At 41.3% G+C, this 18,267-nt stretch overlaps 1 protein-coding gene across 1 annotated transcript; it reads right to left on the reverse strand.

Moving 5' to 3' along the window:
• Positions 1-12,618: 12,618 nt before the first annotated feature.
• Positions 12,619-14,677, reverse strand: CCDC185 (coiled-coil domain containing 185). The gene has a single exon (XM_003893069.3). The coding sequence runs from the start codon at positions 14,611-14,613 to the stop codon at positions 12,742-12,744; it is 1,872 nt and encodes a 623-aa protein (XP_003893118.1). The 5' UTR covers positions 14,614-14,677; the 3' UTR covers positions 12,619-12,741.
• Between the last annotated feature and the right edge of the window lie 3,590 nt (positions 14,678-18,267).

Here is an 18,267-nt window from a genome sequence, read left to right on the forward strand (position 1 = left end):
TTTATTTCAACTGCTTTAGGGGTACAAGAGGTTTTTGGTTACATGGATGAATTGTATAGTAGTGCCGTCTGGGGTTTTAGTGTGCCTGTCACTCAAGTAGTGTACATTGTACTTAGTGAGTAATTTTTTATCTCTCATGCCTCACCCACCCTCCTCACTTTTGAGTCTCCTGTGTCCATAATACCATTCTGAACGCCTCTGCATACCCATAGCTTAGCTCCCACTTATATGTGAGTAGAGGCCACTCAACCTTATTTCTTCTCCCAACTTTCATTCTATTGTTTGTATTTTGATTTTGTCCTTTAAACATTTTTATTTCCATAAATTAGATGTGGAAATTAGATGTCATTTTTATAGACAATGTTCGTTAGTATGTATGTGTGTATGTATGTATGTATTTATTTATTTATTTTGCAGGATCATTTTTCTTCTTTCCAGAGTGCATTTTACAAATGTTTCTTTGGTTTGGGTCTGCTAGTAGTAAATTCTGTTTCTGTTTCTCTGAAAATGTTTTTATTTTACTCTCATGAGTGAAGATATTTTTGCTGGGTGGATAATTCTAGGATGTTATTTTCTCTTGGCACTTAGAAGGTATTATTTCACTGTCTCTTGGCTTTGATTTTTGCTGTTGAGAAAGTTGCTGTCAGTCTAACTGTCATTCCTTTGTAGGTGATACATTTTCTTTTTAAAATGCCTTTAAGAGATTCTGTTTGTTTTTGGTGTTCAGCATGCTACTTTCAATGTGCCTACAGTTGGATTTACTGTCTTTGTATTTTCTGGAGACTGTCATGATGCTTACTGTGTCAATGTACTCATTTTTCATCAGTTCTAGAAAGAAATCTTTTAATTTGTTCTCTCTCCCATTTTCTCTATTCCTTCCTCCTGGACCCTGATTTGCTGTTGAAACTTCTTATTTTATCTTCTGCATCTCTTAACATCTCTTTCACATTTTATATATTGTTTCTCTGTGCTGTATTCTGGGAAATTTCTATGGACCTATCTTCAAGTTCTCTAATTCTCTCTTCAGCTGTGTTTAGTATGTTATTTACTGCCACCCTTTGCGGTTTTTGAAATAGCAAAAAAAAAAAAAAAACTATATTTTTTATTTCCAAGAGTTATATTTCTTTTTCAAATATGAATAGTCATATATGCCATTTCCTTCTGCTTGCCCATTTTTATGAATATATTTTTTCTTAAACAATTTATATGTGGTTTTTCTCTCTTCTGATTCTGATAATTCTAATATTTAAAGTCTGCATGGGTTTTAATTTTTTATTTCTGTTGATTATCACACATTACAATTTGTTTATTTGTGTGAATGATCTTTGTGAACTCATATTTGACTCATCTTAATCTGTGGAAAACTTGAGAGCTTAAATTGAGGATGCTTGCCTCAAGAGTGGATTTGTGTTGCTTCTGTCAGGAGCCAGAGACACAATTACCCTGGACAAATGTCATCTCCTTTCAGGGTCTCTAGTCTGAACTGGGAATCTCAGAGTGAGCTTACCCTTTTTGCTATATTGTTGTTTGTCCTCAGAGAAGGAATTCTGCCTTTATGTGTACAGACTCTGTATGTGTGTGTGTGTGTGTGTGTGTGTGTGTGTGTGTGTGTGTGAAGTCCCTGTGGAGATTTCCCTTACTTTCAAAATCCTAGCAATGCCAATAAATTGTATTTTAGGAAGCAGATAGCTGTTTGAAAGCAGGAGGGCCCTCAAGAGAGCGAATCCCTCACACTGTGGGAAGTAGAGGTTTGGGCCTGTTTTTGCATTAAATGGAGAGGGAGTATGAAAATCCAAGGAAACATGGAAACATTTCATTGCCATTAAAGCCACCCCAAATAAATGTTAGTTATTGTTTGTGGCACATAGTTTCCTACATCTCATCTTGTGATTGTTCTCATGTTCTCTTGTGGGTACAAAGCTGTCCAATAACACTCTTGCCAATTCTACCCCATTCTGGTAACAGTCCCCATGACCCAATTTGCACACTAGACCAAGTATAATGCTATATGTTATAATACTATAATGGACACAGGTACAAGGGAAGGGCTTGTGACCAAAGCTTGCCCCATTCAAGTCTTCTTCTGGAATTCTCCATATCAGAGGCAAAGAAGTCTGTCTTCTTGCATTGCAAATGGGATGCACGTAAGCCTGAGGCTTTTGGTGGCCATCTTCCATGCCACATGGAGAGTGTCCATCTTTAGCCTTGATTAACACATGGGTCTATTTCTGAGCTGAGACTGTAAGGAAGATATTTTAAGAATGATTATAAAGAAGGAGGGTTAGTCACTGACAGTACATACATTCAGAGGGCTACAGGAAGGCTCCCTTACTGTGCAACAACTGGGACCTAAACCTTCTGCCCCTTTGCCACCTTCAAGTCAGTAAAAGAGACATGACTTTTAGCAAGTGCCATCACCCACACAATGCAAGTGACAATTAGGCCAATGCAGAAAATAAGACTTAGAACCTTTTGGAGTGGCTCCCTCTTTTTTGAGAATTAGCTCACTTCTACTTAAACCACAAAAATATAAACTTGCCAGTGAATCTGACTTCCTCGTTCCTTTGAGTTAGAACATCTGCAACATCAAAGTGAAACAATAACTCCTTCTGAAGCACAGGAAAATTAGTTGGAAACAGAACTATTCTGGTTTCAAGTGCTATTAGAAGGGAAATGGGTCTAGTTATAACTAGACATAGAATTGGAAAATACCCAGAACTTTTTGACTTCTGAAAAAGGCAAGATCAATTGGCAAGTGTTTGATGTTTCAAAAATAATTTTTAAAAGCCTATTATTGAAAGACTCTTGGATTATGTCAGATATACAAAAAGGAGAAGAATGCAGCTCCAGATAATTTTAATGACATTCCAGACCTAGGAAGGAAGGATTAATGCCTGAGAACACTCAGTTGGGTCAGCATTTCCCCCCAACCAATGTAGAATTGCTGCTATAGGATTAGGATGGAGGGAGAACATTAACAAAGGCTGTTCCAATGTAGATTAATTCAGTTATACAGTCAGGGGAGAAGCACCTACATCCCCTAATGTCACAAGTAACTTCTTTTTGTTATTTTTTGTCATTTTATTTATTTATTTTTTTGAGAGAGAGTCTTGCTCTGTGACCCAGGCTGGAGTGCAGTGGTGCGATCTCGGCTCACCACAACCTCTGCCTCCTGGGTTCAAGCAATTCTACTGCCTCAGTCCCCTGAGTAGCTGGGATTACAGGCATGTGCCACCATGCCCAGCTAATTCAAGTAACTTCTTTAAAAATTCTGAGGTCTGTAAGTTTAAATGCAACCCAGATAACTGTCAGTCTTGAAATTTCTACCATAAAAAACATGTATATTTTAATATTTGACAAGAGTTAGGTTAATTTGCCATTCATTTCTCCCAAATTCTGAGTGCACTTGCAATTCAGATTTTTTAAAATAAAAATTTGTGTCCGGCACTAGACTCAAGAAAAAATTACATAATAAAAACCAACATGGAATTCTTATCACGTGTTAGGCACTGTTCTAAATTCCTTACATGTGTTAATTCGTTTAATCATCACAACCCTGTGAGTTATATACAGCACTTTCTGCCCTTTAGCTGGAAAAAGAAACTGATGCATGGATGGGTTAAGAACCTTGCCCAAAGTGACTGATTAGTTAAGGAATGAATCTTGGATTTTAACATGAGCAGTGTGGCTTCAGAGCTTGTGTTTTAACTATTGTGTCCTACTTCCTTTTAATTGTTGAAAGGCCACATAATGTATGAAGACTGCAATGGGAGTCAGGAAAACCTGAGGTTCAAATTCCAGCTCTGTCATTTACTAGCAGGAACATATCAGAAATCTTGCTCAACCTCACTGCTAAGCCTTAGTTCCTTATCTGTGAAATACTGTAGTATGTATGTCACAGAGAGGTTATGAAATTAAAGGAGATAAATGAATGTAAAAGAGCCTAGTATGTGTCAAGTGCCTGGCATATAGGAGACCTTTGATAAGGTTTGGCTATTAGAGGGTAGGATGTTTTGATCTCGTAGCTTTGATCTGATATGTACTTAAATACAAATGTTTAAGTCAGAAAACCAAGGCTATTACATTTTTATTGAGCATTGATAGAGTATTTTTCAACCACAAATCCCTTTAAGCCAATTCAATTCTGTGATCAGTTTTTTTAATGGTATAGTCTCTGCTTCCAATTTTTTAATTTTTGTTTTCAATTTACAAAGACTTCTTTGGGTTAAGATCAATTGCACTTCTTTATTAGTGTTTTTGGCAATATCAAATGTGACCCATTATAGCCTCTGTCATTGTGGGCTTTCCTTTGTGGCAATTATTTCTTCCAGGTTCAACTTTCCCAGGTTGAATTCCACATATGAAAGTGTTATAAAAACTTTGGTTCCATCATTCAATTTTAGTGTATCACAAATGTTACTATTTGCAGTTTTAGCCATCACTGAGTTTACTTTGTGCTAATAAATTTCTACCAAACCTAGTTTTTCTGGTGTCAACTTTTGAGGTTGTTATTGTTGACAACAAAATGTTATTTCTTTCTGCCATTTTCCCCCAGCAGTATACAATGTGCAGTTTTAGTAATGTCAGTTTTATTTGGTTTTCATAAACTTTTTATTTTGAGATAATTATGGTTTCACATGCAGTTTTAGGAAATAATACAGAGATCCTACATGCCTGTTAACCTGGTTTCTCCCAATGATAGCATCTTGTAAACTACAGTACAATATCACATCTAAGATATTGACATTGATAAAGTCAAGATACAAAACATTTCCAACACCAGAAGGATCCCTCATGTTTTGATTTTATAACCACACCCACTTTCCTCCATTTCCACTCACTTACAATCCCTGAAACCCACTAATCTGTTCTCTGCAATTTTGTTATTTCAATAATGCTATATAACTAGAATCACACATTATGTAACTTTTTGGGATTGACTTTTTTTCTTTTCCTCAGCATAATTCTCTGGAGATTTATCTAAGCTATTGGATGAATCAGTATTTGGGCCCAGGTGGGATGGCTCACGCCTCTAATCCCAGCACTTTAGGAGGCCGAGGTGGGCAGATCACCTGAGGTCAGGAGTTCCAGACCAGCCTGGCAAACATGGCAAAACCCCATCTCTACTAAAAATACAAAAATTAGCCTGGCATGGTGGTGGGAGTCTGTAATCCCAGCTACTTGGGAGGCTGAGGCAGGAGAATTGCTTGAACCTGGGAGGCAGAGGTTGCAGTGAGCCGAGCCCGCACCATTGCACTCCAGCCTTGGCAACAAGAGCGAAACTCTGTCTAAAAAAAAAAAAAAAAAAAGTTGTTTTCTTTTTATTGCTGAGTGGTATTCCATGGTCTGGATGTACTACAGTTTGTTTAACCTTCAGCAATTGAAGGACACCTAGGTTAACCCTGTTTTTGGCTATTACAAATAAAGCTGTTATATATATTTACGTACAGGTTTTTGTGAGAATGTAAGTCTTAATTTCTCTGGGATAAATGCTCACGAGTCCTATCACTGGGTTGTATGATAGTTAAATCTTTAGTTTTCGAAGAAACTGCTACACTGTTTCCCAGAGTGGCTGTACCACTTTACATTCCCATCAGCAATGTATGAGTGATCCAGTTTCTCTGCATTCTTGTCAGCAATTGGTGTTGTCACTATTTCTTATTTTAGCCATTCTGACAGGTGAATAGTGATATTACACCGTGGTTTTAATTTGCATTTTCCCACACTGCAGCTTGTCATTTTATCCTTTTAACAGAGTCTTTCACGGAGTAAACATTTTTAATTCTGATAAAGTCCGATTTATCAGGTTTTTTTAATTGATTGACCTTTCCGTGTCAAGTTTAAGAATTTTTTGCCTAACCTTGGATCCTGAAGATGTTCTCATATTTTTTTCTAAAAGTTTTGTGGTACTACAATTTACATTTAAGTCCATGATCTATTTTGAGTTCATTTTTGTATAAGATGTGAGACTTCCCCTGTGCTTCACCCCACCTCAGAGATATCCACTTGTTCCAGCATCATTTGTTGAACAGGTTATCTCTCTCCATCAAATTGCTTTTGCATCTTTGTTGAAAATTAATCAGACATATTTACATGGATCTATTTCTGGTTTCTCTTTTATGTTCCTCTGCTGTATGTGTCCCTTTACCAGTACCACACAGTCTTGATTATGGTAGCTATAGAAAAAGTCATAAAATTCCTCCCACTTTTCTTTTTCAAAATTGTTTTAACTATTCTAGTTCCTTTGCTTTTCCAGATATATTTTAGAAGAATCTTCTATATTTATAAAAATCTGGCTGGGATTTTGATAGAAATTGCAATAAATCTGTGTGTTAGTTTGGGGGGAATTGACATGTTTATTATGTTGATCTTCTATATGTAGTCTTCTGATCTACGAACAGTGTGTTTCTCCATTTATTAAGGTCTTTTATTTCTTTCAGCAGCATTTTATCATTTTCAGCAGACAAGACTTATATATATATATATATATATATTTTAGGTTTACATCTAGGTATTTCTTTTTTTTAGTGATTGTAAATGGTATTGTATTTTAAAATTTTGACAACATATGTTCATTGATAATATATACAAATACTATTGATTTTTTAAATGTTGATCTTGTATCTTTCTACCTTGCTGAACTCATTCTTTCTAGAAGGTTTATGTAGATGCCTTACCATTTTCTACATAAGCCATCCTATTATTTGCAAATGGGGTAGTTTTATTTCTTTCTTATTAATATGTATGGGTTTTATTTGCTTTTCTTGCCTTCCAGCCCTGTGTTGAACAAGAGTGGTGAGTATCAAAGTTGTTGCCTTATTTATAATTTTTTGGGGAAATCATTCAGGCTTTCACTATTAGGTATGATGTTTGCTGCAGGTTTTTGTTTTGTTTTCTTTTTCTTTTCTTTTCTTTTTTTCTTTTGTAGATACTCTTTATCAAGCTGAGAAAGTTTCCTTGTATTCTTACTTTTCTGAAAGTATTATCCATGAATCGGTGCTGAGTTTTATCATATGCTTTTTCTGCATCAATTGATATGTTCATGTGATTTTTCTTTTTTAGCTTGTTAATATCGTGGCTTATTAATATGATGATTGATTTTAGAATATTGAATTTGGAATCTAAATTGAATTCTTGGAATCAACTCCACTTGATTGTGGCACATAATTCTTTTTGTATATTGTTGAATGCAATTTGCTAATGTTTTACTAGGGATTTCATGTTTATATTCACGAAGGACATTAATTTGTAGTTTTTGTTTATTTCATCCATTCTTTGCCTGGCTTGGAATTAGGGTAATACTAGCTTCCTGAAATGAATTGGAAAGTGCCCTTGGGCTAGAGATTTTTGGAGGGAGTTTTTAAATTGTGAATTTAATTTTATTAATAGTTATGGGAATATTCAATGATCTATTTCATATTGGGTGAGTTGTGGTAATTTGTGTTTGGTCCATTCACATAAGTTGTCAAATTTATGTGTGTAAAGTTGTTCATAGTATTTCCTTATTATCCTTTTGATGTCTGCAGGGTCGGTAGTGATATACCTGTTTCGCTCATTGTATTGGTAATTTGTGTCATCCTTTTTTTCTTCATCAGTTTTTCTAGAAGGTTGTCAATTTTATTGAACTTTTCAAAGAACCAGATTTTTGTTTCACCAGTTTTCTCTATTGTTTTTTATTTTTGCTTTGTTTTCTGCTCTTTATTATTTTCTTTCTTCTGCTTGCCTTGGGTTTATTTTGCTCAAGGTTCTTAAGTGGAAGCCTAGATGATTGCTTTGAGACTTTTCCTCTTTTCTAAAGTATGCACTTAATGCTATAAATTTCCCTCACAACACTGCTTTACTTGTGTCTCACGAATTTGACATTTTATTTTTCATTCGGTTCAATGTGAATTTTTTATTTTCCTTGAGACTTCCAGTTTGATTTGTGGATTATTTAGAAGTGTTTAATTTCCAAGCACTAGATGTTTTCTTCTTTTGTTATTTATTTATAATTTTGATTCTATTGTGATTGGAGAACACATTTTGTATGATTTCAGTTTTTAAAAATGTGTTGAGCTTGTTTCATGCCCCAGGATACGTTCTATCTTTGTATATGCTCCATGGCCTGGGAAAAAAATGCATTTTCTACTGTTGTTTGAGTCTTCTGTAAATGTTGATTAGATCTTGTTAGTTGATAGTGGTTTGTATTCTTCTGCATCCTTGCTGATTTTCTGCTTATCGAAATCTTCAGCTATAATTGTGGACTTATCTATTTGTATTTCCAGTTCTATTAGTTATTTTTTCTTTTATTGATTTAATTTTTTTTGAGATGGGGTCTCACTCTGCCACCCAGGCTGGATTGCAGTGGCATGATCTTGCCTCATTTTGCGATCTCTGCCTCTCAGACTCAAGTGATCCTCCCACGTCAGCCTCCTGAGTAGCTGGAACCACAGGCACATGCCAGCATGCCCAGGTACAGTTCTATTAGTTTTTGCTTCACATGTTTTGTAGCTCTGTTGTTTGATACATGTCTAGAATTGCTGTGTCTTCTTGCTGGATTGACCCTATTATACATTTATAATGTTCCTCTCTGTTTCTGGTAATTTTCTTTGCTTTGAATTATACTTTATTTAATTTTAATATAATCACTCTTTTGCAAATATTCTCTCAGTTTATGGCTTATTTTCTCACTCTCTTGATCAATAATTTCTTTGTCTTTAGTTTTAGAAGTTTATGTTTTATCTTATGGATATCTATGGGTTTATCCTTTTAGAGTTTCATACTTTATCACATTTGAAAAGTTTTCAGCCATTGTTTCCTTGAGTACTTTTCCAGTCTTCTCCTTATTGTACCTTTCTCCTGGATTCCCATACCATGAATGTTAGATCTTTTGTTATAGTCACATAGGCCCATAAGATTCTACTCATTATTTTCCCCAATAAATTTTGTTTCTCTGTTTGGATAACTTTTATTGTTCTGTCTTCCAGTTCATGGATTCTCTCCTTTTTTCCTTTATTCAGTTGTTGAGTCCATCCACTGAGCTTTTGATTTTTGTTATTGTATTTGCCAGTTCTAAAATTTTCATTTCGTTCTTGTTTATACTTCTTTTTTATTTGCTGAGACTTTCTATCTATTTGCAGAAATTTTCTTTTTTGTTTGTTTCAATGTGTTCACAATTGCTCGTTGAGACATTTTTATTATGGTGGCTTTAAATTATTTTTAAGTAAGTCTAACATTTGTTCTCATGTTAGCATCTATTGATTATCTTTTCATTCAGTTTGAGATATCCTTGGTTCTTGGTATAAAGTGTGATTCTCAGTGGAAACCTAGACATTTTGAGTATTATAAGACTAGGACTTATTTAAACCTTCTGTTTTATCTGGCTTCCTTTGACACCACTCCAGAAGAGAAAGGGGGCCACTGCCTTATTGCTACAGGTTGGGACAGAAATCCAGGCCCCTACTCAACTTCCATTGTCACCTGAGGGGTGTGTGTGTGCACTTTTATTACTGCTGGTGAGGGTGGGAGTCCTGGCTTCCCTTCAGGCCTCTACTGATACCTCCCTGGCTGGGAGGTGTAGGAATACCTCATTACTTCTTCCTATGTGGCCTTTACAGGGTGGCAGGGGTTGGGGGCCAAAAAAGGGGTATTCAACCTTGTTCCTGCTGGATGCTGATAGAAGTCCTAATTCCACTCATCTTCCTTTGACACCATCTAGTGTGGAGGTGGGGAGAGATGCCTGAGGAGGCAGTGGTTGAAAGTCTGGGCTCCCCTGTGGTCTCTGCTGGCATTGCTAGGGCAGGAAGAGGGAGCTCCTTGTTTCAGTTTGTGAGGGTAAAAGTCTAGGTTCCTCCCTCAGTCTTTGCTGGCATGGGTAAGGGTGGAGTTTGTTGGAGTAAAGTGGTTATTGTCTGAATTATTTTTCTTGTTAGACTGCCCTTTGTTGGTCCTTTGACTGGAAAGAGCTGATTTGTGTTGGGGCTTTTTTGTCTGCACTTGGTGTCTTGGGGTTATTCCTTTTTTTGGCTCCTGGTCTGGGATATATGAGGCAAAAAAAAAAAAAAAAAAAAAAAAAAAAAAAAAACCCAGGAAATTTACCACTGTGTGGCTCCTTGGGTCCTGAGGTCCCTAGCTGGTCTGTCATCTCTCCACCTTTCAGTGTTCTCACGTTTGTTTTATATATGATGTTGAGGGCTTTTGGTTGTACTTAAGGGAAAAAAAAGAAAAAGTAAGTCTACTCCATTTCTGTTAAATTCATTTTGTATAGATTAGTTCTACCAGTAATATTCAGAATGAATTGGAAAAAATACAAGTCTGTATTTATTTCTTGGAGCAAAAAGCAAAGAACATTCGGGAAAAACGCATGGGTTATGGAGGTGAAGTCAAAACATCCTGTTTTATGGCCTTTATTTTGACTATGTATTGACCACCATGTTGAGTACAGTATAAAGAAGTCTAAGACAATGATCCTGGCTTCAAGTAGCATGTAGGTTAGTTAGGAAGCCAAGATGTGGATTGCAAAATAGGTATGCCATACAAGCAGTAACTACTAAGTACTCCATGGGCCATGCAGTTTGTCAGTGAAGAGTGATGTCAAGATGGCGCAGCCAGGGAAGAGACAGAATGTGAACTAAGCGGAGAAAACCCAGGCATGGATATGGTGGAAGGGGGCACCAAAGTAGGGAGAATGGGACTGACAAACGTGCAAGGTCAGGGTTATTAACCAAAAAACCCCACAGCATTTAACTATAGGGTATGTATCAGGTTCTGGGCACTGTGCTGAACACCTTACGTGGAGTAGTTTTTATCGTCCTTTGCAACCTGCCTTTGAAGTGCGAACTATTTTCCATTTTACAAACAAGAAAACAGGCTCAAAAAGGTAACTTCTCCAGCTTCATACAACTGTATCAAGAAGAAGAGCTAGGATTCATAACGAAGTCTGTCTGAAATGTCTTAAGCATTACTCTTGAATACTTGGGTTGCACATGGCATTTGGCTTGAACAGAGGATTAACTTGGGCAAGGGTAAGAGAATAAGGTTGGAAACTGAGGGAAGATATGTGAGCCCTTCCATTTTGAGCAAGGCGGCTGTCCCTGAACATTTTTGAGGAGAAGAATAAGGGTCCTACCGTAGGCCTCTTTGGGGATACCAGGCAGAAGGGACTGGGGCAAGGGAAGAAAATGGAATGGGGAAGAGGGCCTGGTTTCCATGATAAGAGCCAAGAAAGTGGACCTCAAACTGACCTTTGCACAAAATCCTTTGTCAGGTTACCTTTAATGTTGTTTTAGAATTACTAATAAGATATAAATCTCCCAATGGAGCTTATTCTATTTCTCTCTCTCTAATACAAATGTGACACTAGGGGCTTTTTAAAGAAAACATTTAGAGAGTTCAATAAAGACTCTGAGATATGATGGGTTAATTTCTATTTAACTTTTGGCTCCTTATTTTTAAAATGTCATATTACTGAGTCATGCTTAGTCATTGACTCAGGGCCTGGTTAGGTTAATTAGACACAATGTGGGTAGACAGAATGACATCACATACCTCCTTCAAAAGAGACAGAGGAGAAATAGAGGAGAAGAGAAGGATTCCAATAGAATTTTATTCTGTAAGACTGGATAGGACTGACCAAGAAAAGAAGCAGACCAAATAGATTCCAATGAGATCTTAGATAATGCATTAGTCTGCTTTCATGCTGCTGATAAACACATACCCAAGAGTGGGTAATTTATACAGAAAAAGAGATTTAATGGACTCATTCCATGTGGCTAGGGAGGCCTTACAATCATGGTGGAAGGTGAAAGACAAGAGAGAATGAGAATCAAGTGAAAAGAGTTTCCCCTATTGAAACAATCAGATCTCTTTAGACTTATTCACTACCATGAGAACAGTATGGGGGAAACCCCCACCCCCATGATTCAATTATCTCCCAAGGCCTCTCCTACAACACGTGGGAATTATGGGAGCTATATAGCTCAAGATGAGATTTGAGTGGGGACACAGCCAAACTATATCAGATGGTGTGGCTGTGGTGGAACAGTCAAGAAATAGTGCTGATGCAATTATAAATACTTCCTATCAATACAGGGAGGGAAGGCCAAAGAAGTTCACAATCAGATAAGAACTATAGAGTGCCGTTTTCAAAAATGTTTCACAGAACATCAATTCCATGAAATTATCTGAGGAAAAAAAGGGGTGAGGGGCATTAAACATTAAGTTTCTTTACTGCATGTCTTTAAAATTTTAAAGTGCATTATGAACTCCCAAGAGAGGATATAGTATGCAGGGTTCCCAAATCTACTCGTTCACAGGAATCCTCCCACTTCACTCTTTTTAAAATTTCTTTTTGTCTTGGAGATTTCTTATGATGCGTACTTTATACTTCACCCTTTCATAAGTTCTGGGACAGGAAAAGACTTAAGACATGTCACAGAACTGTATCCCTAACTATAGATTTTTCTCTGGTGTCTCCAAAATGTGCCTGTTGTGTGTTTCTCAGATTACTTGAGAGCTAAATGAATATTTTGTATTCAAGTCGAAATTCACAAAGCCAAGTCATTTTCATAGAAATTCCCAAAATTTTCTCCCCGACCCTCTAAACTATCCAAGTGAATCAATAAACCAGTTCATGAGAGCTATTTTTTGCAGCTATTTTATATGCTTTTTTAAAATCAATGTTCAATTATAATCAGATTACAAAAGGAATCACATTGCCACATCTCCTTCTGGCTGGCGCTGTAAGCCAGGCGTCCTTGGTTCTCAGTAATCCCTGTTCTGCTGACAGGCACGGAGCTGGGCCTCTAGTACTATCTGATCAAGGGAGCTGTTGGGAGGCGCTCTCTCCTCTCTCCTGGAGGCCTGAGGGAGCTTCTGGAACTCCTGGAAGTTTGGGTCTTTCCCTTGGGTAATGTGCCGCACCCTCTGCTCCTTTTTCTTAATGGCCTCCTTGATGCCCTCAATGTGGCACTTTTCCTCCTTCTCGGCTTTCAGTTTCAGGATGTGGTGGTTTTTCTCCCTCAGGTGGTTGAGCTCCCGGAGGTGCTGCACCTTGTCCCTAGTGGTCTTGTGCACGTGATTCCTGGCCTGTCGGATCTTCTCATCTGCCAGCTCCACCAGAATCCTTTTGCGCATCTTCCTCTGCTCCTCTGACTCCCCTGCACGCCACCTGGCCTGCTGCAACTGCTCTTCCTCCTTCTGGGCCTTCTCCCTCAGCTCGCGGTGCCGCTCCTTCATCAGGCCCTGGTGTATCTCTTGGGACCGCTGGAAACTTTGTTCCAGGGACAGCTGCCTAAGGAGCTCCTCAGCCTTGGCCTGGCAGTCCATGAGGACCTTCCGGGCCTGGTAATTGATGAGAGAGCTCAGGTTGGTGTCCTGGACCTTCTTCTGTCCCTCCACGGCATGCAGATGCCTCTTGCGACAGGCCTCCACCAGCCTCCTCTGTAGCTGCAGGGTGTGTTGCTCCCGGAGGTTCCGTTGCATCTTCTCCTGCTCCCGCAGGCGCCGCACCTGGCAGTGCTTTCGGTGCTCTGACTGGGCGCGCGCCTTCTCCAGTTTCTCCTGGCGCGGGCTCTCCTGGTCCTCAGTTTGTTCCTTCCACCGGCTTTCCCCCGGGGTCGCGTTCTTCCTCTGGCTGTCCCGCCGCCGGCAGCGCTGCTCAGGGCTTTGGAGGGTCTTGCGCTGCTCCTTCTCCTGCCACTGCTCCTGGCTCTGCTGCAGCAGCAGCCGGCGTTCCCGCTCCAAGGTCATCTGGACCTTCTGATCCGAGCGCTTCAACTCCTCCCAGGCCTCAGCCGCCTGCTGCTGCAGCTCCCGCATCCTCTGGGCCTTCTTGAGACGGGTCAACACGAGGGCCACAATCTGCTGGTCCTGGGAGGACACCACTGCCTCTTCCAGCTTGCTCTTCAGGACCTGGGTGTGGGGGCTCCGCATCTCTTTGCTAGAGGCCGAGGGCTGGGAGTCCCGGCTTGCTAATGACTCAACCTGGTCGCTGCTGTCTCTCTTCTGGGCGCACACGCAGGCTGAGTGCCTCCTGAACTTTTGGGAGGGCACAGAAGACCGCTCCGAGGGAACTGAGGAAGCGGACCAGCGACCTAGATGTCTGCCGAGCGGCACTGCCCACTGGTCTCCACCCTGTGCCTTTTCTACCCTGAATGTGCCACTCAGGGGAGTGCCAGCTCCTCCGGAGTAAGGCGGGGGCGAGTCTCCCTGGGCCAGTGGGTAATGCGGGCAGGGCTGCGGCCGCTGGGGTGGCAGCTGGGTCTGCGGCTGCCAAGCCGGACGGGGCTTGGTTCCTGTCTCTCCCCAGGCATCTTCCAGGCGCCTGCTGCGGAGCCCGTGCTTCCTGGAGCGGTCCAGGGGCCTGCGGACCACATCGCTCAGGCTTCGGCTGCCCCGCGGTGAGTCTGAGCACCCGCGCCTGCGAGGCCGCGGCGTGAACGAACAGTGCGGGTGCAGCCAGCACGCCCCAGCTTCGCTCTCCGCACCCGGAGTCTCGGCCCGGGAGCACGCGGGGGAGTCGGCTCCGGACCTCTGCCCGCCCAGCCGCTGCGTGGACTCTCGCTCTCCGCCGGGCCGCGGGGGTTCCCAGAGGTCCCGGTAGGGCGGCTGGGAGAAGTGGCTGAAGCCTGCCATCCCTCCCTCTGGGCACGCGCAGAGTCTGCGCAAGGGGTCTGAGACCTCCAGAGGACGCTGCAGACACCCGCCCCGCCCCCCGGTCCCGAAGTCGGGGTCGCCTGTGACGCTCCGGCCACTTCACAATGCGCCTGGCAGCTGGGTCCCCGCAGTCTTCAGCCCTTGCCCGGCGCCGCCCACCCCAGTTTTGCTAGCACTCGGAGCACCTGGAATGGGAGGGACAGGAGGATGGAGATGGGGGTGGTGGGGGTCGGGTGGGGGAGAAAGGGGTTGCAGGTTGGAGGAGGGAATATGTGGGAAATCAGGATGACATTTAAAGATGAGGGTGCATAGTGTCCCCCCACCAGTGTTTCAGGGAGAAATTTGAACTCGCATTTGCATACAAACAGCAGGATTTTAAGAGAGCCCGGGTGAAGGCGTCACCCTCAGAATAAAAAGGGTGGGGAGAAGGGCCAAGGTGCAGTTTCAGGGAGGAGATACCCTCAGCTGCAGAATCACCGTCCTGCACGTGTGTACCTTTGCAACGTGGTCAAATAGAGCGGCTGTGGACGCACATTAATATGCGACACCATCCATTTGCCGTTTTAAATTAGCAAGCCCAAAGCATGCTTTAATGTTAACTTTTAAAGATTTTTAGAAAAGGAAGACGACGACTCTATTTTCTAATATGGTAATTACTGCTTTTGTCAAAATATGAATGCTGCGTGCACATTTCTGAAATAGCATCAGTGAACACCATGTTGAAATCACATTTTTCCCCCTTTTCCTCGAATTTTGTGGGATTCTTGTTCCTTGTTGAGGCACCCTTGGCTAATGGGAAAAGCACTGGATCTGGTAGAGAAAAAGAATTTGAATCTCCTCTGCCACTCTTCACTCATGGGCTCTTGGGCAAATCCCTTAAGTTTCCACGACCTCCAGTTCCAGCAAGATGGAGTGGGAAGCCGGGCGTCATCTTACCAGCATTGCAGGACTGTTGTGAGGGTCAGACGAAATGATGCATCCAGAGGTTGGCACCAGAATACATTCAATAAATATCATTTTGGTGCCATGCTAAGCGTCAGTTAAAAGTTTTAAGAATTGGGTTGGGTGGTGGTTCATGCCTGTAATCCTAGCATGTGGGGAAGGCAAGGCAGGAGGATCCCTTGAGCCCAGGACTTAGACCAGTCTGGGCAACATAGAGAGACTCTGCCTCTATATAAACATTTTAAAAATTAGCTAAACATGTGTGTGCATTTGTAGTCCCAGCTATTCCGGAGGCTGAGGTGGAAGGATTGCTTGAGTCCAGGAATTTGAGGCTGCAGTGAGCCATGATTATGTCACTGCACCCCAGTCTGAGCAACAGAGTGAGACTTTGTCTCAAAAACAAAGTGTTAAGACTTAAAGTAATATATGAATTTACAAATATTTCTGCAGATTTCTAGCTTAAGGAAATAATGCAATTAATGTAATCTTAAAATAGTTTAAGTGAAGGATAGAGTGCTAGAAAGGGGTGACTCCAAGCTCTGTCATGTTCACATCATACTGTGGATCCTGGCTAAGTCACTTCCCATCTCTGAGGTTGCTATGGTCTGAAGGTTTGTGTTTCCCCCAAATTCTTAGTTAAAATTCTAACCCTTAAGGTGATGGTATTAGGAGGTGGGACCTTTGGGAGGTGATTAGGTCATACAGGTGGAGCCCTCATCAGTGGGATTAGTGCCCTTATAAAAGGAGTCCCAGAGAACTCCCTCATCCCTTCTGTCATGTGAGGACACAGTGAAAAGATGGCCTTCTCTGAACCAGGGAGAGGATCCTCACCAGACACCAAATCTGATGTCTTGATCTTGGGCTTCTTAGCCTTCAAAATGGTGAGAAATAAATTTCATTCATTTATATGACACCAAATCTGCGGTATTTTGTTAATAGCATCCGGAAGAGACTAAGGCAGGGTTGCAATGAGGAAACAGTTCTGGATAGCATTCTCCAAGTATGACCATTCCTTAAAGAAGAAAAATGAGTATTTATCCACACCAATCCTCTTCATTCACGTCTCCTTGAAGCATCACAGCAACCCCAGCTAGGAAGGACCAATAGCCTTGACAATATTTTCCACTGGACAAATCTCAGACTTGGCCATATTAACTGATTTCCCCAGAGTCACTTGGTCAATGGCAGGAGTTTTGACTTCAGATTTACTTCTCTTTCCATGATAGCGTGCTACCTGCCTCTTGGGGAATGCACTATAAATTGAGCCATGCTTTTAGGAAAATTATGATCTGATATACAGCAGAAGGTCATGGACACCATGTCCTTGAAGCCATGTGGTAGCAGCCTTAACTACAGTGGAAGGAGCCACTCTGACTGATTAGGATCTCACCAGCATGTCTATAGCTGGGGATAAGAAGTTTTCTACCCTAGATTTTATTGGCACCATTTGTATCCTGTTAAATAAATTATTTTATGTGAATATAGCCCTTACTAGATGGTAATTTCAAAAGTAAACCAAATTTGAATGGAATCATTTAACTTTTGAAGTTAGGAAATATTTTTACATGTATTGAGTTATGCTGATAGCTGAGTGTCATATCCTTCTGTTGAAGCTTTGTAAAACATTTTGCAGGGACAGGTGTGGCTCTGGTCAATACCCAGGCTACTCCCACAGAACAGTGTTATGTGGGTGAAAGTATACCCACCTGAAAACCAGGAGACCTGCCACCAGCCAGTTCTGCTACCAGCTGAGTCACCTGAGCAGTCATTTCACCTATGTCTTGGTTTCCCCATCCCTGTAAAGTCTCTTTCAGTCCCAAATGCAGCTGGAGAAAGGGTCCAATCTAGTAAATGCTTCAGCCTTTGTTCTGTAAAGCAAAAATGAGTTAATCCATGAAAAACGCTTACAGCAGTGTCTGTCTGCATGTGGTAGCTGCCTTATAAATATTAGCCATTAGAATAATCATTATCATTATGCCAAGAGCACTAAAACCATGGCAGTGTAGAGCTGAATTTAAAGACTTAGTTTGGGATGGAGCCAGAATGAGAACCCAAGGGCTCAGATTTCCAGTTTGGGGCTCTTTGACTTCTTGCTTCCTCTGAAGGTTCTCAGGATTCCTCAGGGAACTGTGTATGGCTCACTCACCTCTGCTGACACTGGAATAAAGGACAGAGTCTTCACTGCATAATGTCACACAAATTTATTGATAATCTGGGCCAGCATTAAAAAGATGATATTGCTAAGAGAAACAGTTCTAGGTAGCAGATGTTGTAAGTGGTTAAATAGTTCACCTCAACAGAATTCCCAGGGGAGAGTGGGGGTGTGCTCTGTCCGAATTGTTTATAAGAGAGGGCTCCATACGGATGATACTGGAGTGAAACCTGGAAGGACAACTAGGATTGTCGAGACAGGGATGAGCAGGAAGACACCAGGCCGAGGAAGCTGCTTGGGCTGCAGTGTGGAGCCTCAAGTGCCTGGCACATTGGGGTCATGTGTGATTTGTGTAGCAGGGGCATGGGGAGTGTGCGCGAGTGAAGTGGCAGGTGATAAAGCCAGAAAGGTGGGCTGGGGCAGATTCTGTAGGGCCTGCTATGCCAAGCCAGGAAGCATAGATGTCCTCCCACTGGGCTGCAGCATCCCAGCTGTGTCCAGAAGCGCTCCAGGATTCCCCCAGAGCTGCATTGGGCCCA

This window comes from Papio anubis, chromosome 1 (assembly GCF_008728515.1).
Source record: "Papio anubis isolate 15944 chromosome 1, Panubis1.0, whole genome shotgun sequence".
Taxonomy (NCBI): Eukaryota; Metazoa; Chordata; class Mammalia; order Primates; family Cercopithecidae; genus Papio; species Papio anubis.

Excerpts from the sequence above, each read along its gene's own strand:
- CCDC185 (XM_003893069.3), bottom strand. The coding sequence starts at position 14,613 with ATGGCAGGCTTCAGCCACTTCTCCCAGCCGCCCTACCGGGACCTCTGG.